The 22814-nt window shown below is 40.6% G+C and overlaps 1 protein-coding gene across 2 annotated transcripts in view; it reads left to right on the top strand.

The window, feature by feature from the left end:
* The window catches only part of LOC129701451 (slit homolog 3 protein-like), a 561975-nt gene that overhangs the window by 500295 nt on the left and 38866 nt on the right, over nucleotides 1–22814 (top strand). For both annotated transcript variants that reach the window (XM_055642634.1, XM_055642635.1), the window contains 6 exons: nucleotides 3075–3146; nucleotides 3987–4058; nucleotides 6286–6357; nucleotides 12853–13016; nucleotides 16126–16250; nucleotides 22435–22532. In XM_055642634.1, the coding sequence (XP_055498609.1) occupies nucleotides 3075–3146; nucleotides 3987–4058; nucleotides 6286–6357; nucleotides 12853–13016; nucleotides 16126–16250; nucleotides 22435–22532 (603 nt within the window). The remainder of the gene's footprint in view (nucleotides 1–3074; nucleotides 3147–3986; nucleotides 4059–6285; nucleotides 6358–12852; nucleotides 13017–16125; nucleotides 16251–22434; nucleotides 22533–22814) is intronic.

Below are 22814 nucleotides of genomic sequence, written 5' to 3'. Positions count from 1 at the left end.
GTTGTAATATTTAACTGTGCAACGGAATAGAAAAATTGATTGATATTACCCATTAAATGTATTCCCCATTGCTCTAAATTAATTGAAACAGGTTAGTTTTACTCCATACAAAGCTACTCGGCTGCTATTCCTATTTCTAGCCTAATGTTGTTGCTTAAGGTGCCTTTAAATTTAATTCACAAAGTAATGAATTACAGTCCACAGTCCTTTTTTTTGCGCAAGCAGTGTTTTAAGGTAAATGCTGTTAGCTTGAGCTTACAATGTTTTAAATGATATTATGTTCTAAAGGATAAAGAAAGAGATTAGTTAAAACAAATGTAGGTCACTTGCAGTCAGAAACAGGTGAGTTGATCATGGGGAACAAGGATATGGCGGACCAATTGAATAACTACTTTGGTTCCGTCTTCACAAAGGAAGACATAAATAATTTGCCGGAAATAGCAGGGACCCGCGGGTCAAAGGAGTTGGAGGAATTGAGTGAAATCCAGGTTAGTCAGGAAGTGGTGTTGGGTACATTGAATGGATTAAAGGCTGATAAATCCCCAGGGCCAGATAGGCTGCATCCCAGAGTACTTAAGGAAGTAGCTCCAGAAATAGTGGATGCATTAGTAATAATCTTTCAAAATCTTTAGATTCTGGAGTAGTTCCAGAGGATTGGCGGGTAGCAAACGTAACCCCCACTTTTTAAGAAGGGAGGGAGAGAGAAAACGGGGAAATACAGACCAGTTAGTCTAACATCGGTAGTGGGGAAACTGCTAGAGTCAGTTATTAAAGATGGGATAGCAGCACATTTGGAAAGTGATGAAATCATTGGACAAAGTCAGCATGGATTTACGAAAGGTAAATCATGTCTGACGAATCTTATAGAATTTTTCGAGGATGTAACTAGTAGCGTGGATAGGGGAGAACCAGTGGATGTGGTGTATCTGGACTTCCAGAAGGCTTTCGACAAGGTCCCACATAAGAGATTAGTATACAAACTTAAAGCACACGGCATTGGGGGTTCAATATTGATGTGGATAGAGAACTGGCTGGCAAACAGGAAGCAAAGAGTAGGAGTAAACGGGTCCTTTTCACAATGGCAGGCAGTGACTAGTGGGGTACCGCAAGGCTCAGTGCTGGGACCCCAGCTATTTACAATATATATTAGTGATCTGGATGAGGGAATTGAAGGCAATATCTCCAAGTTTGCGGATGACACTAAGCTGGGGGGCAGTGTTAGCTGTGAGGAGGATGCTAGGAAACTGCAAGGTGACTTGGATAGGCTGGGTGAGTGGGCAGATGTTTGGTAAATGCAGTATAATATGGATAAATGTGAGGTTATCCATTTTGGTGGCAAAAATGGGAAAGCAGACTATTATCTAAATGGTGGCCGATTGGGAAAGGGGGAGATGCAGCGAGACCTAGGTGTCATGGTACACCAGTCATTGAAGGTAGGCATGCAGGTGCAGCAGGCAGTAAAGAAAGCGAATGGTATGTTGGCTTTCATAGCAAAAGGATTTGAGTATAGGAGCAGGGAGGTTCTACTGCAGTTGTACAGGGTCTTGGTGAGACCACACCTGCAGTATTGTGTACAGTTTTGGTCTCCAAATCTGAGGAAGGACATTATTGCCATAGAGGGAGTGCAGAGAAGGTTCACCAGACTGATTCCTGGGATGTCAGGACTGTCTTATGAAGAAAGAATGGATAGACTTGGTTTATCTAGAATCTCTAGAATTTAGGAGATTGAGAGGGGATCTTATAGAAACTTACAAAATTCTTAAGGGGTTGGACAGGCTAGATGCAGGAAGATTGTTCCCGATGTTGGGGAAGTCCAGGACAAGGGGTCACAGCTTAAGGATAAGGGGGGAAATCCTTTAAAACCGAGATGAGGAGAACTTTTTTCACACAGAGAGTGGTGAATCTCTGGAACTCTCTGCCACAGAGGGTAGTTGAGGCCAGTTCATTGGCTATATTTAAGAGGGAGTTATATGTGGCCCTTGTGGCCAAGGGGATCAGAGGGTATGGAGAGAAGGCAGGTACGGGATACTGAGTTGGATGATCAGCCATGATCATATTGAATGGCGGTGCAGGCTCGAAGGGCCGAATGGCCTACTCCTGCACCTAATTTCTATGTTTCTATGTTTCTATTAGTCTTCAGGATTTTCTATCCTTTGTAACCGCAGGAGAATTGAATCCAGACTTGTATTCAGACCTGTACACTTGGAAAATAAATTAGTCCAAATCTCGCTGGGGGAAGGGATCTTTCGATGTGCGGCAGAAGTTAGACATTTATTCTCTCACCTTCCACGCTATAAATTGTTGTAAATACGTCAATAAAGTGAATCTGACACTTTAATATTTAGGAGGATTAACAATCTATCTCTTGAACCAATCTGGTTGAAGGATTGTGGAAAAACAAGATAAAGAGTGAGGGAAATGGAGATTGGATGAATTAGGGTTAAATTAGATAAATCAGCAGGAAATTGCAGGAGGGAATGAATGACTGGATTAAGCGAGAAACATAGAAACCCCCAAAAAGGTGAAATTCTCCAAACTCCAGAGAATGTTTTACCAGCAGGAAGAGATATGACAGTTTGAATTGTTTCTTCTTTCAACTGGAAGGGATTTGCACTTGCTTATATTATTTTATTCTGTTCGAAATAAAGAATCAAATAAATAAATAAATAAATAGATAGATATGTATAAGGCCCAACTTTCTATAACAGTGCAAATACGACTCTTTCTTAAAAATATATTGAAGGTATTTGAGTGCAATATTGTGTGTGACAAATGGTGACCAAAATAAAGGAGTTGGCAACTCATAAGAATTCTCCATTTGTGATGTATCTCTTCTTTACTGGAACTTGACTTATGCTTTAATAACAATGTGCATGTACAATCCCATATTTTTCCACAAGACTTGAACCAAACCTGAGAGTTAAATAATGTATTAAAGATTGCTTTCTCTCCTTGTCTTTTGATGCATTGTTGTCAGTGTTATCATTGTCGCATGAAGGCCAATTTGTCATTGGTTTTGTTATCACGGAGCTAGTTTAGATGGACAATTGATATGTGTTGTGTTCAATTTGCAGAGATTTGAGCAACAACAGTATCAGTATCCTTAGTAATTCCAGCTTCAGCAACATGTCACACCTCTCAACACTGTGAGTATCAGCACTAACCTCCCAACGCTCATTATATTAATTCATCACCATTGTATATTCTGTTGTTTATGACACCGGGGTATGGATGTGTGTGTTTATTGATAATGCCCCTGGGTGTTAATTTTGTAAACACTATACAAATTACCATTATTATTAGAATGTATTTTGCTCCTGTTGTCAGTGGTTTATGTTAATAGCATTAAAGTGTGACTTAGTATAAATACCATTCCTACTTTTATTAAGGGATGTCTGTGCTTTAATTGATGCTGATGATAGAATGGGTTATGGCTAATAATTGTGGGTGAATGCACAAAGCAGCATAGGCTGCGATGTCTGAGACTTAGAAAAACGTCCTAAAATGATTTTTCTCGGACTAAGTGGCACATAGATACAAAATCAATACACTTTTATTTCTGACGTTCAGATTCTGCATCTAACTCAGATGGACTGAGGTGGTTTGGAGGTTTCTCCGACTAACTATAAAATGAACTTGCTTCTGCGTGGTATGAGGGCAGAGCAGGCATGTGTCTCTTGACGGCTAACAAGACTGAATTTGTAATTGTGACAAAAAGTGAATAGGAGAGTTCCAAATCCCAAATACTATCACCAAGAAAAAATTACATCCCAGAATAAACTGTAACATTTAATCTTTTTGGAATCTCTTCACTGCCTTCTTCCCAACCCTCACCCTTTGCATTAGATCTTCCACTCCTTCCCCTCCTACTCTTAATCCCTATCCTTCCCCATACCGTCCCCTGCTTCCCTCTCATCTTGGCATCCCACTCCACCATACTCTGTTGCATCTCTAGCCCATAATCATCATTTTTTTTCTCTTCTCAGGATCTTGAGCTACAACCGGCTGAGGTGCATTCCAGTCCATGCTTTTGATGGTCTGAAGTCTTTAAGATTGTTGTGAGTACAGATCAAGGTGTTAATTTAAAGAAGCTTTGCGTCATTGATTATTGAGTGGCAACTAACCTTGTGATTCTCTGGGGTTGTTGTTGAATGAACTCACATCTCAATACCCATTCTCCGATCTCAAACTTCCCATTCTCTCTCTCTCTCTCCCCTCCACTATCTCTCTCTCTCTGACCCATTTCCAGCTCCATGCCATTTTTGAGTTGTAAAACCTGCAGTACCTTTTAATAATTTTGGTTTTGGATGCAATGGTATTGGCAAGTGTTTCCTCAATGTCAACCATCTAGTCCAGACCAGGTTGGAATTGTTAAGTTCCCTTTACCAAAGAATATTAGCAAGCCCATCAATTCTTTACAAGCATTAGATTCTGATACTATTTGAGTTCTACAACATCTGCATCGCCTATTTTCCTAATTACTAGAGGACTGGAGCAATAGAGAGCAACGGTGATAGACACAAAATGTTGGAGTAACTCAGGAGGTCAGGTAGCATCTCTGGAGAGAAGGAGAATGTGTTTTATGATGAACTGCATGGCTGTAACATCAATTGTGAGGATGTCAAGATTAAAAGTATTTTGCCAATAGGAAACAAAAAAGCTTTTCACTGTACCTCAGTACACACGACAATAATAATAAACTGAAGTAAATGATGTTGGCACATATTCGACACATAGTGAAGTCCTGCAGGAGTGCCTGAGCGTGCAGACTCAATATGTGACATGGTTTCCTGTCAAGTTCATTTTGCTCTGCCCAGCAAAAGCAAAGGGTTAAGATCAGGCAAAACATTTATTAATTAAACATTTCATAAAACATCGGGTGAATATTCATATAATTGCTGTCACAGTGCACTCCCTTCCTTAAAATATGTTCGAATCACAGGCAAAGTTAGCAATCGTTATCTATCTCTGTTGGGAAAATGCTGATGAAGCAACTTCTTGAACTTGGGGCAAAGATCTGCCATGATATTGATATTTAAACAGTTCCAGAATTAATGTTGATGATGTCGAACAGGCAGGAATGGTGAACTGTTTTCAAATTATGATGCTGTGCATTCTGGAAAGGAACTTGTAGCTGACACTGGTGTTCTCTGCTGCATGACCTTAGAGGCCATAGTTTTGGAAGGTGCAGTCAAAGAAGACATCAGCAACGTCTCAAAGTGCTGATGCCTGTAAGTGGCGTGTATGTTGGAATATGAGGCATGGTTAAGTTTATGCACAACACGACTGTTCTCCAAGGTTGAATGTCTGTATTATCATGTTGAAAACAACCATTTGGACTTGGTAGCTCAGCTTCGAGGAGAAATGGTAGGGTTTGATGGTTGGAGGATGAGAATCTTTTGCCATGTTTGCTTCCTGAGGGCATCCAACCAAAGTCTGTCAGCTATGCAGCACTGAACAAGGGGCATAAACTTAAATTAGTGCTGCATCGTTCAAGTGTGTTGGCAGGAAGCATTTATTTTCTATATGTAACAATAGAATCTCTGCAGAACTTCCTCCCATGTTTACAAAACCATTGAATCCAGGCCAATTGAACAGCACAAAACTGAGATTGATGGGCTTCGGTTAGGGGAAGGATATAAAGGGATATTAAATCAAAGTAGTTAAATAAATTGGTGTAAAGCTCAATGGTGGAATGGACAATTGTAACTGAATGGCCTGTTGCATTAGTGGCATCGTGCATAAATGGCCACGGACCATGCATAGTTTCATATATGTAGTTGCTATGTATTATCATGTCTGCCAAATGTGGCATCCCTCTTTCTGCATTGGTCTACACTCTGTCTATCCTGTACTATCGTTCATGGTGTTCTGTATTACACACCAATGTACTATTTACTAGGTAACTTATTGCGGTTGGTGCATTACACAGCGTATGACATGCTGCAACCTTCAAGTTATGCTGTGTATGATAAACTGTGGTCCATACATTTTCCTGTGAGTGAAACACTTGTGGCCAATGCATTATTTAGTGAGTATGTGATTGAAACATTGCAAACTGTACATTATCCTGCAGGTGATGCTGAATCTAATTTGATAGCTTACCCTGCGTCTAATCCTGTTAGGTAAAAACAATACAATTTCACCTCACATTTTCTTTTAAATCCATCTGCTATTCTGCCAACTGGGATCAATTGTCACTTTCCCTTGAGTGGAATTGCATTGATATATTAAATTATTTAAGTGTACAACATTGATGTATTTTTAATTTTTATTTTAAAATAGGACTTTACATGGTAACGATATATCTACCATTCCCAATGGAGCTTTCAGTGGTCTCTCGTCGCTCTCTCATCTGTAAGTAAATGAAGCACCATTCCCCACACCTGGAAAAATGTCATTAAATATCTGAATTACAAACAGAAGGTGTTGTAAATGTTCTGCAGGTCAAGTAGTTAATGTAGTGAGCAAAGGTTATAACATTTCAGGTTAAATGTTTTAAAACCTCTTGTGTTCTTGATAGATGTTAAAATGACTTTAGTTTCCTAAAGGGTCCTGCCTTGGGAATTCTAAGGATTTTGTTTGTCAGTAACGCTCCAGTCTCAGCAGATGGTTTGTCAATTTTGATTTAAAGTGAATGTCCATCCTTTCATTGCTGCCCAAAGCTATAGAAACATAGAAAATTAGTTGCAGGAGTAGGCCATTCGGCCCTTCGAGTCACACTCCGCCATTCAATATGGTCATGGCTGATCATCCAAAATCAGTACCCCGTTCCTGCTTTTTCCCCATATTCCTTGATTCCTTTAGCTGTAAGACTTAAATCTCTCTCTCTTGAAAACATCCAGTGAATTGGCCTCCACTGCCTTATGTGGCAGATAATTCCACAGATTCACAACTCACTGGGTGTAGTAGTTTTTCCTCATCTCAGTCCTAAATGGCCTACCTATTATTCTAAACTATGACCCCTGGTTCAGGACTCCCCCAACATCGGGAACATTTTTCCTGCATCTAGCCTGTCCAATCCTTGAAGAATTTTATATGTTTCTATAAGACCCCTCTCATCTTTCTAAATCACAGTGAATGCAAGTCCACTCAATCCATTCTTTCATCATATGTCAGCCCCGCCATCCCGGGAGCCTGGACCCTTCTAAATGGAATTTCTGCAGCTTTCCACATTATAAACTTTCTACAGCAACACCAGCAACCGTACTGAAAATGCGTAATTGATTCTTAATTTAATTTCAGCAATTTTTTGTTTTGCAAAGGGTTATTATCTTTGGAGTATTGCCAAAAAAATCTATTTTTAACCTTCATACATTACTTGCCATTTTGCTGCAATATAGTTGACTAGGCAGTGTGGTGTTTCTCTTTGCTGAAGTGCATGCCCTCTCAGAGTAACTCACAGTGCTGGTGAATGCCATTTACATCTCTTGCTTCATTTGATGATGTTGGGGTTGTTGTGGACAGCTTTTAGATTGACCAGTCACTAAATTCATAACAGAGATACAAGGAGCTGCAGATACTGGTTTACAAAAAAAACACACACACTGCTGGAGTAACTCAGCAGGTCAGGCAGCACATCTGGAGAACATGGCTAGGTGATGGTTTGTGTTGAGAATGTTGGTGGTCTTTCTACCACCCAGCTGTATTTGGAGATATTTCCCACCAGTTATATTAAATTGTATTCAATTTGAATATTTTCTCAGCTTACGTTGGACACTACACCACTTCACTACACCAATTGGTGTATGTGACAATAAATGTCCTTTGTCCTTTTGACAGTGATTAAGTGAAATATTATGAAATCTTACAAGTCACGTATTTATGTTTAGTTAACAGCAAATTTTCACACATACTGTGGTAGTCAGGAGGAAGGGGTTGAAGCACACAATTACTTGGTAGATACAAAATGCTGGAGTAACTCAGCGGGACAGGCAGCATCTCTAGAGAGAAGGAATGGGTGGCGTTTCGGGTCGAGACCCTTCTTCAGTCTGAAGAAAATTCTCGACCTGAAACATCACCCATTCCTTCAGTCTGAAGAAGCACCTCGACCCGAAACATCACCCACTCCTTCTCTCCAAAGATGCTGCCTGTCCCGCTGAGTTACTCCAACATTTTGAGTTCCTCCAACATTTTATCTTCGATTTAAACCAACATCTGCAGTTCTCTCCTGCACACAATTACTTGGTCAGTTTTGCCACCACTGCTGTTGTTTTTTTACCCAGGTGATTTTAAATCAACATCAACCACATTTCAGTACAATTCTTGTATTCTACTGTGAGTTGCACTTGTTATTCATTTTCTCAATTCTTAATTTGTTCACATCTTTGGCCATTGGCTGCATAACTGCAGATTTTTTTTTTTTCTACCTGTCCTATCTCAAACTCACCCACTGCCTTCAGTCTCAATTGGAGCCTTGGCACAGTACATATTGTGATTCATCAATGACATTCTTGTGTACAAATGTCAATGAAAAAGACAATTAAAAAGTATAGTTTTGAAGAGTCTGCACCAGTGTTATATGGGGCAGCATTTATAATTTGAATTTGCAATTTGAATTCAGAAACTATATCACTCGTATGCATTTCGTGTCTGTTATGAATCAGTGGAACCACTCTAAGCTCTGAGCTGGACGGCAGCAGGTTCAAGAGTCACTTCGGAGTCAAGTACAAAATTCATGTTAAGACCGAATGTGCAGTATTGAAATGGAAGAAGTGCTGCTTCTTCAGCTGCTCACTGAATCAATGCTTGTCCACCTTCTCAAGTAAATATTAAAGATCAAACACAAATAACGTTATAGGTAAAAATTCATCCTTGGTCAGTCCAATTGAATTTCAGTTGGTGCAATTTATTTCTAAGGAGACTACAGCCATGAGCAGACATTCATGGATCTAGTTAAGGATACAACTTAATATGTATTAACATAGAACATAGAACAATGCACCACAGGCACAGCCCTTCAATGTTCGTGTTGAACATGATGCCAAGGTAAGCTAATCTCCTCTGTCTGCAGGTGGCCCATCTTGCTCCATTCCATGCATATCAATGTACTTATCAAAAAGCCCCTTAAATACCACTATAGTAACTGCCTCCCCCACTATCTTTGGCAGCGCGTTCAGTCACCCACCACTTTCTATGTTAAAAAAAATCCTTTAACCATCTCCTTTAAACTTTGCTCCTCTCACCTTGAAGCTGTGCCCTCTTGTATTTGATATTTCCACCTTGGGGGGTATAAAAAAGGTTCTGACTCTCTACATTATCTAAGCTTCTCCAAATGTTATATACTTATATACTTCCACCTAACTTCACCAATATGAAATAAGACGAGTGGTTGGATTGTAATGCAAAAGTGGAGTGATTTTTAAATTAACATACAATACCAATTCAAAAAGTTCTTTCAAGCCGACTACAAGTAAAAGTAAACCATTCCCAACAGCTGCTTAGATGGCCAGGTTATAAACAAGATTAAGGAATGACGTGCTGTTCAAAATTAATAGGTTCATAAAGATTATTGCACTAATGTGTTTCATTGGAGGCTTAACAGTTGTGGTTAAAAGGATTTATAACGCATGCCCTGCATTATCATTTGCTTATTAAACAAGAGTCTCTGCTGAGCCAGTTCTGATAAAAATGTGCATAGATTATAGCACCATTTGTAATGAAGAACACATATCATACATTTTATAACTTATCCTTTATCATAATTTGCCTTCTGTATTATTTACTTCACAGAAGCATTTTATGAAATGAGGTAGCATCCTTTGCTTTGCACCATGGTCAGAATGAGTTAATTAAGTATCTTTCATTCTCCAAATGCAAGGATAAAAAATACTTTCAGTGTATTATGATTTTTATTTCTCCATTTAAAATTGAGTTCAGTTGTGGCTGGATGTTTTATTTGTTTAATTCACGAGTGGTTTCAAAGATATCATAACCAGGGATTGAATGGAACATTGATTTTGCATATCATCCTTTCAGTTTTTCAGTTTTGTTAAGCTCAGACCTAAGATGCAAGCCTTCATTCCTCCAGTGCTTCAATCTATCATTATCAATATAGCCATCATGGTGCCAATAATGGCTGCCTCGCCAACAGTCTGTCTGTCATTTCCTTCTTTGTATTTTAATTGTATGTGTTAAATGTATGTTTTTAGTGTTCTTTAAGCTTTTTTTTATGTGGGGGGGTTGGGGGAAATGTTTTCTAATCTCTTACCTCAACGGAGATGCAATTTTTTCCCATATCATATCTCAATACGCACTGCGGGCTAACATCGAGGAGTTAGCGGCCTTTGCTGGAGACAGATTTTGAGAGCTCCACCGCGGTCGCCTGTGGACTTTAACATCGCTGAGCCCGCGATCCCTTTGCCAGGGGTCGACCTCCGAGCTCTGACCATGGGAACTTGTGGAGTTAACATCACGGAGCCCGCAATCTCTGGTCAGAGAACAACTTCGGGAAGCCCAAGCCACGGGAGTTACGATCGCCCCAACGTGGGAACATCGATCGCCCTGACGCGGGACTTTCGATCACCCCGGCGCGGGAGCTTCGACTGCCCCGGCGCGGGAGCTTCGACCGCCGGCTGTGGGGGCTTTGATCGCCCTGTCGGATGGTTCGAATGCCCCAATCAGAGGAGAATAAAGAGGAAAAAGATTGGACATTTTTGTCTTTTATCACAGTGAGGAATGTGGGGAATCCGCTGTGGTGGATGTTTATGTTGACTCTAATTTAGATGTGTGTTGTTGCTTTTTTTTCGTATGGCTGTAATTTGCATATCACTGTACCTTAATTGGTACATGTGACAATAAAAGACCTTTGAAACCTTTGAATAGAAAATCAGGTTGAATAAATAGTTGGAAGGAAATGGTAAACATGGTGATTATGATGAGATATGAGTAGGAGGATAGGAGGTTGGGAGTAATTGTGTGGCATTGCTTACCAATATCTGGTTCAACGTGCCATTTTACCTCTTCTGTGCTGCACCATTCAAAGAATACCTCCATATTAAATCAATTTTTGGGAGTTCTGGGTGTTGACAAGGTAACCTGCAAAATTTGTTTTCTGAAGGTTATGCAACATACCACCACAAAACTCCCCAAGGCACTTCACAGGAATGTTTGACAACAGTGGACAGAAGTAGATATTGAAGCACATAATCAAATGTTTGGCTAAATAAGGAGGTTGGCAGGAGGAAGGAGCAGTGAGAATCCTATGGATAGAATTCCAGAGTTTAGGACCTTGGCTACTTCCAAAGGTGGACGACCTATAATCACGGATACTCTGGAAGGAGAGTGGGCATTGGAATAGACTGGGAGGAGGAGGCTGTGATGGGATGTGGAAATGAGAACTGTGTTGGATTAGTCAAGAGGAACAAAGATATGGTTAGCAGCAGATGAACTGAGGCAATGCAGAGGGCCATTCACCACGATGGAAACTTTATGTCAAAGTGATAGGGCAGATATAGAGTTGAGTGATACATAAGAGCACATTTAAAATCTGATTGCAGTTTTAGGGTTTTGGCAGAGAAATGAGCTAGATAAAGGAAAGCCTGTATATTTAGGTATATAAAGCAGGAAGGAACCTGAATTTGACTCTCTGAGAGACTTGGAAAACAGAACATGCGACTGAGGTGGGTCATTTAATAAATTTGACTTTTTGGTTGAATGGGAGACAGAAGTGAAATGTATGCTGGTAGAAGAGAAGAGGCTGAATATTTATCATTGCATTCAGGAATGATCATGAAGCTTGGAGAGAATAATGGCTTTATGAGGATAAAGGTATCACAGATGAAGCGGAGAGTGTTGTTGAGCACATTGATAGCACATTGAGGTATCACAAATCTTTCTTTTAACAGATAAATTAATATTCAAATCAACAGTGTGGGTTGTCATTAAGGAGAGATTTAGTCTGGATGTAAATTATAATTGATAAAGTAACTGTTCATGAATGTTGAACTCTTAAAAGCGAAGTGAAGGAATTTGGAACATGTAGTTATTGGAATTGGGGAAATTTGCCTTGTATTACCTACATTTATGGTCTCCATGTAAGTTTATTGTTTAATGCTGCTAGTCTAAGCATAACACGATTGATGGGTAAGTTCCTATACTCACTGCTGACTCTAAAATGGTGGCCATGTTATTTATCCTGATAGTAATTTGAATTAGAGAGACCATTGATTCTCTTGGTGGATTTTAGCTCAACCTACTGTGAGAAAACTGGTCATATCATTTGAAAGAGTTGATGACAATTCAAAAGAGACTTCAAAAAGTGTAAGATTAAGTTATTGATAATAGGCCTGCAATGCAGATTGAACACCAAGGAATAGAACGGACAGTAGCTTCACAGGAAGTGCCAGGAAACAGAGTGGCAACGAAGAGTGGCTTTTTGAACAAGAAAAATTGGATATAACATGATTAATTAATTAGAGAATACCGTTTAAATTACACAGACCAAATTGGTTACAATGCAATTTCTATCAGAAATTAGAGAACAACTTCAAACTTACTGGCAAGCCGAAAAAGAAGAACAGTCTAGGAAATAATTGTTTGCATGTAAGATGGAAGCACAAGGGACTCTTAAATAGAGCTAGCACAGACTTGATGGGCCACATGTCCTCCTTCCATTTTGAAATGTTCTGTAATTTTGTATCCAGGCTAATGCTGGTTTTACTTTCAGTTGAAGTCAGGAAACAGTTGTACTTCTGGGTAAAGACAAGAGATAGCCTTGGTATCATGTTTGGTACAGACATTGTAGGGGGGGGGGGCATTTTCTTGTGCTGTACTATTCTATGATCTGCTGAGGTTCAAATGATTCACCAGCCATTGGGCATGACTCTTTGTTCATTTTCTCTCTGCCACTAGAGCACTTGGGGCCAATCCTCTGTACTGTGATTGCAACCTCCGCTGGTTGTCTGAATGGGTGAAGACAGGCTACAAGGAGCCAGGTATTGCCCGCTGCACAGGACCTGAGAACATGAATGAGAAACTTCTCTTAACAACACCCACAAACAAGTTCCACTGCAAAGGTACGTAGCCTTGGATCACACAAAGGAAGACTCTAAACAGTCAACATTTATCTTATTAATTAAAGAAAGTCACCTTTGCTGTGAAATGCAGGGTCATTTTAGTATGACTATACAGTTTGGAACATTAGGTACAGAATTCAAACAACCCAATATGAATTTCAACATTTTCCAGTTGTTTTATTCAAGTTAAAATTGCAGTTCCAAAAGCAACAGTTCATACAGTTATGAAAATTCAAACACTGACAGATGCCAGAAATATGAAATAAAAAGAGAAAATGCTGGAAGTACCTGTGAACAGAGAAACAGCTAATGAATACAAAGCAGAATGCCTTCATCAGAACTGAGAAAGTCTTTTGTGTTTAATACTCAATCTGCTAACCTAACAGTTAACAAACATTTAAGAGGAGTGTAAGAGCACTTGTTTTTTGCACAAGGCTTAAGCAAAATTATCTTCTCCAGCAACCCCTCAAAGTCAGGGATGACTGGTTTCCAATTCTGTCCCATGGAAACTGAGGTGGCTGAAGAGCCCTTTGCAGATCCTACAAGTGGGGATTGTTTGTATTACATGGACCAAATTTGTTGTAATGTGATTCCAGTCAGGAATTAGAGAACACTAAGTTCCTTTGCAAACTGACAAACAGAAAAAAAGCTGTCTTGCAAAAAAATAAAACTGCAAAGAGAAAGAACTGTTTCCATGGAAGGTAGAGACACAAAAGACTCAAAAGCTGAGTTTTGGTCCTATGGACAATGTCTTTGTCAATGTCTACCTTCACTGAGAGTGGCTCTCACACAATGGAAAGTGGTCCCCATTTTCCAGTCTTGCCATGTATCTTGATAGTTGAGTAGCTGTGTTGTACTGATGGCACAGATCGATTGAGCACATTTATTTTCCAGATGTTCAGTATAAGACCCATTTTAATATCTATTCCACAGAAGAGGTCAACAAAGAATTGAGTTTCAGCCTCCACACCTGCACATATATGTAAACTGTAAATTGATGCCCAAGGTTGGGAATTTCCAGATAATGAAAACAATTTGTTCCAGATAATGTTGAAACAGTTTGTGTGTGTTCCATTGATTAACACTTCTATATCTGGAAACTTGCTGGAGAATAGGTCCAATTCTGCGGTGAGAATTATTAAAGAGGGCTCGACTTCGGGAGAGGAATGGAGAGCAGGGGAGAGACAAGACTTTGCCTTCCATCACAGTGAGGAGGAGACTCACTGTGATGGATGTTTGTGTGAATTGTGTTGGTGTGTGTCTTGGTTCTTTTCTTGAATGGCTGCAGAAACCAAATTGCGTTTGAACCTCATGTGAGGTTCAAATGACAAATAAATGGTATTGTATTGTATTGTATTGTAATTGTAATATGTCTTTGTTGATCTGAATCTATACAGGTATTGGGCCTATAGCTTCAAGTTTGAATGTCATAAGATAGCGTACATAAAATGGCAATGCATAGCTGCAGTCAGCCAAATTTGAGAAGGATTCTCCATCATCTGATTGATTGTGGTGAAGGTTTTGTGAGGTTGAAGAATACCATGTACTTGTCAGTGTTACTTCTTATGGATTTGTCATATGACGAAGATGATATCTGTGGTCTCCTTGATGTGCAGAATCTACACAATGACTCTGGGAGGAGCACCTCAGCCACTTGGAGGAGATGGTTGAGTTTCCTTGTGGCAAATAATAGTAAATCTCCTCTGCAGTTATCGCAATTGCACATCTTCTATTACAACATATCTAAGAATTTGAGAAGGCAAACCAGGGGAGGACTTTCACAGTGTATGTGATGGCCCTGGGGAATGATGTCAAGCAGAGGGATCCTGGAGTACAAGTACATAGTGCCCTGAAAGTGGTGTCTCAAGTAGATGGGGTAGTGAAAAAAAAGCTTTTGGCAACCTACCCTTCATCATTCAGGGAAGTGAATGTAGAAGTTGGAACATTGTGTTGCAGTTGTACAATACATTGGTGTGGCTGCACTTGGAGCATTATGCTTAGTCTTAGTCATGCTAATATAAGAAAGATGCCATTAAGCTGGAAAATGTACAGAAAGGATTTACAGGGATGTTGACAGGACTCAAGACGTTGAGCTATATGGAGAGGATGGTCAGGGTAATATGTTATTCCTTGGAGCACAAAAGGCAGAGGGATGAACTTACTCAGGTGTATCATGATGGGTCATTTTCTCAGGGTAAGGTAATCAAAAATTAGAAGGCATAGGTTTAAGGTGAAAGGGGAAAGATTTAATAGGAACCTGAGGGGCAACTTTTCCACAGAGACGGTGGTGGGTTAATGGAATGAGGTGCCAGAGGAAACGGCTGAGCCAGATATAATAGCATTTAAAAGACATTTGGACTGGTACATGGATAGGAAAAGTTGAGAGAGTTATAGGATAGACACAGGTAAATGGGACTAACTTAGATGGGGCATCCAGGTCAGCATGGATGAGTTGGGCAAAGGGGTTTGTTTCTGTGCTGTCTATAATTCTACAACTAAGATGAGCAGGCAAGCTCTCCTCTTCCCAGCTGGAGGAGATAAGCCCATAGGTTGCACCAGAAATATTTATCTTGTTTTGTTTTAGTACTCTGGCATGAATTCAGTCTGTTCATGTGACCTTGTAGTTTTCCACATTTTAATGGTCATTTCAACCTCTATCCAGGCTGAGAAGAGCTAAGATTGTCACAGATAGTGTGTTGTGGAAAGCAGTCAAGGACACGCAAGTCAAGGTTCCAACAATGTAACCTAGCCAATCTTCATGTACTGAACAGTAAGAATGAACTCTGGTAAAGTGTAACTCTATCGTGCATGAAACCTCCCCCAAAAGAAAGGACCACTGTTTTTAATTAAATAGACAAAATGGACATCCATCACCTTATTGAAAAGACTAAATGATTTATATTGAAAGTTTCAATTTGGATGTTCTTTATGACTTTTCCAACAAGAGTACTGCGCACTCTCCTGTACTACCTTATCTTGATGAAAATTCTAGATTCAAGAATTTACGTTATAAAGCACGATAGATTCGCAGCCTGTTCTTGTTATTTCAATAGGTTTAACCAAATCGCATGGGACCACAGAAACATATTATTCTCTTCTTTTTTTACAGACCCACTGAACATCGCAATAAAGGCCAAATGCAATCCTTGCCTGTCCAGCCCTTGCAAAAACAATGGAACCTGTAACAATGACCCTGTTGAGTTCTACAGATGTACCTGTCCCTATGGGTTTAAGGTAAGAATTGAACTGAAAATATACAAGACTCTCACCCAAAGGGTAGGTTTGCTCCTGAAGTAGGTTTACTAAAGTATTGTTGAAAATACAAAACGGCACTTAGTCTCTCAATAGAAGGGGTTTCACACTGAAAAGCAGTTTAAAAGGCTAAGATATTTCCAACGTGGTAAATAATATCTTCTCATACACTCTTACCCTAAGGACCTAAATCAACAATAGCAGTAATTTTTTTCTGGTAATCAGAAAAGGACATCTCTCGACATCTGCTATCCATTTCCTAACTTTTATGATTCAGTTCAATTTGGTCCTTAAAGCTTTTGTTTGTTCTGTTTTGATGTAGACTTTGAGAAAATCTTGTTTGGAGTACAGTGTAATTGAAAGAAATTGTGCTTTGAGTAGTCACGTCACATGCAATTGAATTATAATGTGCTTTGTCATTTGGTTTCACAAACAAAATTTTAATTTAGCATTAATCTCAAAAAGAAGCTCTCTTTGCACGAACAGGATGACTTTTTCACTTTCTTGTCAATTTGCCTGTCTCTCCCGAGGGCATTGTTGCCTGAGGCTTTCTTGGCAGTCTGCAGGACTATTCCATAAGCAGCCATTAAGTGTGGCAATAGCAAATCTAGTGAAATTGCCTAAGTGTAAGACAGACATTTCAAACCGGAGCTGTTGATGACTTGTTCCACACTTCCCACTGACATCTACAGAGAAAAATTAATGGATAAAAGGAAGGTCAAAACCCAGCAGCAAGTTAACTTGGAAACTGATTCTTGGCCGACCGGCCTCCTATGTCTCAAATGCTTCTTGGACAAACTTACTGAGCCTTGGGGAATAACAACCTCCAATGAATTATTGTTTGCAGTAGCATATACTTTTTTGTCACACGTACCTAGCAACAGTACAACGCTTTGTTTTCCGTATATAATCCAAATAAGACATAGCCCAGACTATTACTTAAACCAACCTCCCTTCCATGGACTCCATCTACACTTCACGCTGTCTTGGCAAGACCACCAGCATAATCATGGACCAGTCTCACCCCGGTCACTCCCTCTTCTCCCCTCTCCCATCAGGCAAGAGGTACAGAAGTTTGAAAACACGCACCTCCCGATTCACGGACAGATTCTTCCCAGCTGTTATCGGGCAACTGAGCCATCCTCTCACCAACGAGTGCAGCCCTGACCTCCCACCTACTTCAATGGAGACCTATGAACTATCTTTGATTGGAGTTTATCTTGCACTAAATAATATACCCTTTATTATTTATCTTGCACTGTGGCTGAACTGATTGTAATCATGTATAGGCTTCTCGTTGACAGGATAGCACGCAACAAAAATGCCTTTTACTGGACCTCTGTAAACCTTAACAATAATAATAATAAACTAAACTAAAACCATGCTATGCATAAGCCCAATAATCCATGAGTAAAATAATGCAACAATTGAGTACATTACTTCTGAGGCAGTACACAAAGTCTCACCACTTTTCCAGCGCCATCTTATAGCTTTCAAGTATCAGGTTCTTAAAACTATTGAGTTGAATCTTGGCTTTAAAGATCCATTATCCTGGCAGTGTTACTGGATTGGTGAAGTACGGGTCAGCCTGACCTGGCAACACCACGTGTGGTGTGATGAGATGTGAGGTGGCACGTATTCTGGAATATACTCATTCTCCTCTTCCAAGCCTCGTGGCTCCAGGCATTAGGAACTGAAGCACATTTTTTTTTTATGACAGGAAATGCTGGGATTTGATGTGCAACCCTAATTGGTTCAAGGTTTTGAATGTAGCCTTCGAGTTTTAGTTTTGAGATACAGTGTGTAAACAGACCCTGTGGTCCAATGAGTCCGCGCCGACCAACGATCACCCGCACACTGGTTCTATTCTACACACTCGGGCCAATTTACAGAACCCAATTAACCTGCAAATCTGCACATTTTTGGAACATGGGATGAACCAGGAGCACCCGGAGAAAATCCACGTGGTCACAGGGAGAACGTACAAACTCTGTGCAGACAGCATTCGCAGTCAGGATTGGACCCGGGCGTCTGGTGCTGTGAGGCAGCAACTCTACCGCTGTGCCACTTTGCCACCCTTGAAGCCTTTTGAATGAAGATTCCTATTTTTTTACAGGCCTGATCGTCCAAATCTGCTAATATCCATTCTGCTGTCCTCATCACTCCCTATTTGCCATGTTAATGTTTCAAAAGTATTGGAATATCCATAATTTCTACCCTATGCCGACAATAATAGCTACATCTCATTGTTGTTTGTCAAGGTGTAATAGTTTGTCAATATTCCTTTCTCCTTAAATTCCTAATCTGTCCTTATTCCCCTAAACGATGTGACGGGTCACTACCTACTAGGTATTTCATTACTTTATCATATGAATATGTTTAGCAAGAGGATAACTAATATTTGTGCATTGTAAGTTCCCAGAAATAGGCATCTTTGAAAACCAGGTTTCTGGTCATTCTGAATGATGTGAAATAAAAACACACTATTAATGTTCATCCAATGCTGGAGAAACTCAGTGGGTGCAGCAGCATCTATGGAGCGAAGGAAATAGGCAACGCTTCGGGCCGAAACCCTTCTTCAGACTGACCTATCCATAGACCTGTTCACATGTCTTTCAAACATTGAAATTATACCTGCATCTTCTGGTAGCTCATTCCACATACCCACCACCCTCAGATGCCCAACTCATCTTTACCCTCTCACCTTAAACCTATGTCTGGTTTTACACTCCCCACTTAGGAAAATGACAGTGACTATCTATCTATCTATGCCCCTCATGATTTTATCTATGTCTAAAAGATCACACTTCAGTCTCCTTCAATCCATAGAAAATAATCCCAGCCTATCCAGTTGCTCCTTGTAATTCAAACCCTCCAGTTTTGGCAACATTCTTGCTAATCTTTTCTGTACCCTCTGTAGCAAAATCACATCTTTATATAACATGGCTATCAGAACTGCACAGAATACCACTGGTGCATTCTCACCAATAGTTTGTACAGCACTAACATGACTCCTTGACTCTCATATTCAATGGTCCGACTAATGAACGTTAGTGCGCCATATGCCTTCTTCATCAATCTGCCTACCAGTCATCATTATCAGGGAACTATGTATTTTACCCCTGAGTTTCTCTGTTCTACATCTCTCTCCAGGACATTGACATTCACTTGTGCTTCCTGCCCTGGTTTAATTTCTTAAAATGCATTACTTCACACTTGTCTGAATTAAATTCCAACTACCATCTCTTCCACCCACTTTCCCAGTAGACCTAGATCTTATTGTAACCTTAGACAGCCTTCTACACTGTCCACTATGTTACCAATTTGGGTGCCTGCAGAAAGAACTTCCTAATCATACCTGAACGCTTGTTTTGTGTCCCAGATTGAGGCTCAAACCCACAAGTGTTGGTCAAAGATGTTCAATCAGACGTCCTATGATTTTCTTCCGATTTCTCATGATTGTGGTGCAGTGATTCTCATTTAATAATTCACATACATGCACTTCAGCTGAAAATATAATACAGAGCGAAATAGACTCACATGTCAGGAATCTGAAATAAAATGGAAAATGCATGAATACTCAGCAGGTGAGGAAACATCAGCCGAAAGGTCATTAACTTGCAATATTAACTGTTTTGGGCTCTGCAGATGCTGATTGACTGCTGAGTATACATCATTTTCTGCGTTTAATTATGTCAAAGTCAATTTTATTTGTCACATGCACCCGAAGGTAAATGTGAAATGGATTTGCCAGCAGCGATACACTTAAAACGAACACACAATACACAATAAAATTTAACACATACATCCACCACAGCATTCGTCACTGTGGTGGAAGACAACAAAGTTCAGCTAGTCCTCCTTCTAGTTTACCCGTGGTCGGAGCCATAAACCCTCCCTAGTTGCCGCTACGGACGGCCCGATGTACAGGCCCTCTCGTCAAGATGATTGAAACTCCGCATAGTCTCCCCGATGTAAATCAGCTGACATCTAGAGCAGCGGATGCAGTAGATGAGGTTGGAGGAGATGCAGGTGAACCTTTGTCGCACCTGGAACGATTGCTTGGGTCCTTGAATGGAGTCGAGGGGGGGAGGTGAAGGGACAGGTGTTGCATTTCTTGCGGTTGCAACGGAAAGTGCCCAGGGAGGGGGTGGTGCGGGAGGGAAGGGAAGAATTGGCAAGGGAGTTGCGGAGGGAGCGGTCTTTGCGGAAGGCAGTTGCAGTAGATGAGGTTGGAGGAGATGCAGGTGAACCTTTGTCGCACCTGGAACGATTGCTTGGGTCCTTGAATGGAGTTGCAGTAGATGAGGTTGGAGATGTCAGTTGATTTACATCGGATGTCAGCTGATTTACAGCAGATGTAAATGTCAGCTGATTTACATCTGGGAGACTAAGCGTAGGTTGGGCGATCGTTTCGCTGAGCACAACTCCAGTATCTCAGTCCACAATGTCCAACACCTCTGACCTCCCGGTGGCTCAGCACTTCAACTCCCCCTCCCATTCCCAATCCGACCCAGTCTCTGTCCTGGGTCTCCTCCATTGCCAGAGTGAGCAAATAGCGGAAATTGGAGGAACAGCACCTCATATTCCGCCTGGGGTGACTTTGTGTCCGGATGAAATACATTTACATCTTTAATATGAATTGTGGTGCATTAGAATTCTCCCGAATGTCTAGCCCTTTTGCTAGTCCTTGCTGTCTCCTCCCCTTCCTTACCCCTCGAGCTGTCTCCTCCCACCCTCCCTATCCATCCGCCCTCGGGCTCCTACTCCTCCCCTTTTCCTTCCTTCTCCCCCCCCACCCCCCATCAGTCTGAAGAAGGGTTTCGGCCCGAAACATCGCCTATTTCCTTCGCTCCATAGATGCTGCTGCACCCGCTGAGTTTCTCCAGCAATTTTGTGTACCTTCTATCCACTGTTGTCTTATTATCAATGTCCATGACACCTCCTGCACCATGCCCTTCACAAATGGAAAAGGGACAAGTTCATGTTAATTCTTGTATCCTTACATTATAAATTGGATGATACATATTCCAGTCAAACATCTGATCTTTGGCCTCAAGGTCAGCTCTACATGATGGAGAAAGACATATTAATAATACCAGAGTTTTGTATTAGCTCTATAGCCATATACATTATCCCTACTACTTGGTGTGAGATTTTAACTATATGAAATACATTTACATCTTTAATATGAATTGTGGTGCATTAGTAGCATCATTGGGTGTAGAATCATCGAGTCATTTGGCACAGCAGCAGGCCATTGAGTGGACCATCCATCAGGCCCCCATGGACATTAATCCTACAATATTTCACTTTTATTCATCCCACATTCCCATTAACTCTTACAAATTCTACCACTTCACCTTGGCACTAGGAACAATTTACAGTGGCCTATTAACATGCCAGTCCCCACATCTTGTGGGTGGAAACTGGAGCACTCAGAAGAGACCAACGTGGTCACAGGGAAATGTGTAAACTCCACACAGACAGCAGGTTAGGTTTGAATACAGACACCACATCTATGATGCAGCATCTCTACTAGCTGTGCCACTGTGCTGCAAATTGTCTAATGTTGTCAAGAGCTCCAATAGCTTATAAAAAGAAAAATCATCCTGGAATTCTTTTCCTGGCCACATGCATGGAATCACTGGTGATAAGTACATATATGTGATGACCGAAACTTAACTCATACCCTTAAAAAGGTAGCAAATTTTGTCTAGGCTCAGGAATGAAAAGTGACCATCTATGTCTATTTACACAGAGAATGGTGAATCTGTGGAATTCTCTGCCACAGAAGGTAGTTGAGGCCAGTTCATTGGCTATATTTAAGAGGGAGTTAGATGTGGCCCTTGTGGCTAAAGGGATCAGGGGGTATGGAGAGAAGGCAGGTACAGGATACTGAGTTGGATGATCAGCCATGATCATATCGAATGGCGGTGCAGGCTCGAAGGGCCGAATGGCCTACTCCTGCACCTATTTTCTATGTTTCTATGTCTATGTATTGGGCTACAACAGGTCCCATTGAAATTGAAATCCAATGCATGCTGTCTTTACAGCAACGAGTTAATAGGAGGGAGAGAGAGATATTGTCTACAGCTCTATCAGGATGAAGACCACTGATTTGCCTTGTAATCTCTGATGAACTATCTGGTACTTTCATTCACAGGGCCAGGATTGTGCATTCCCCATCAACGCCTGCATCAACAGCCAGTGCCAAAACGGAGGAACCTGCCGCTTAATTGAGGGAGACAAACGTGGATTCAGGTGATCATTTAAATAATTGAACGCAAGAAGTAATTTAACGTTAAAACATGTGCTAATTCACACGAATAATAATAATAATAATAATATCTTTTATTGTCATTGCACGTCAGTGCAACGAGATTTAGTATGCAGCTCCAACCGATGAAAAAGAAAAGTAAAATAAATAAATGTGTCTGCAGTCAGTTTTGGCATCATTGCAGACAATCACAGAGCAATGATGAAATTGTTGCTTTGTGCTGTTCTGTAAGTGGAGAACACTGATCAAAGTCTCCACGGCCTTCC

The sequence above is a fragment of the Leucoraja erinacea genome, chromosome 11 (genome assembly GCF_028641065.1).
Source record: "Leucoraja erinacea ecotype New England chromosome 11, Leri_hhj_1, whole genome shotgun sequence".
Lineage (NCBI taxonomy): Eukaryota > Metazoa > Chordata > Chondrichthyes > Rajiformes > Rajidae > Leucoraja > Leucoraja erinaceus.
The sequence above is the reverse complement of the archived record's forward strand: the minus strand, read 5'-3'. Positions and strand labels throughout refer to the sequence as shown.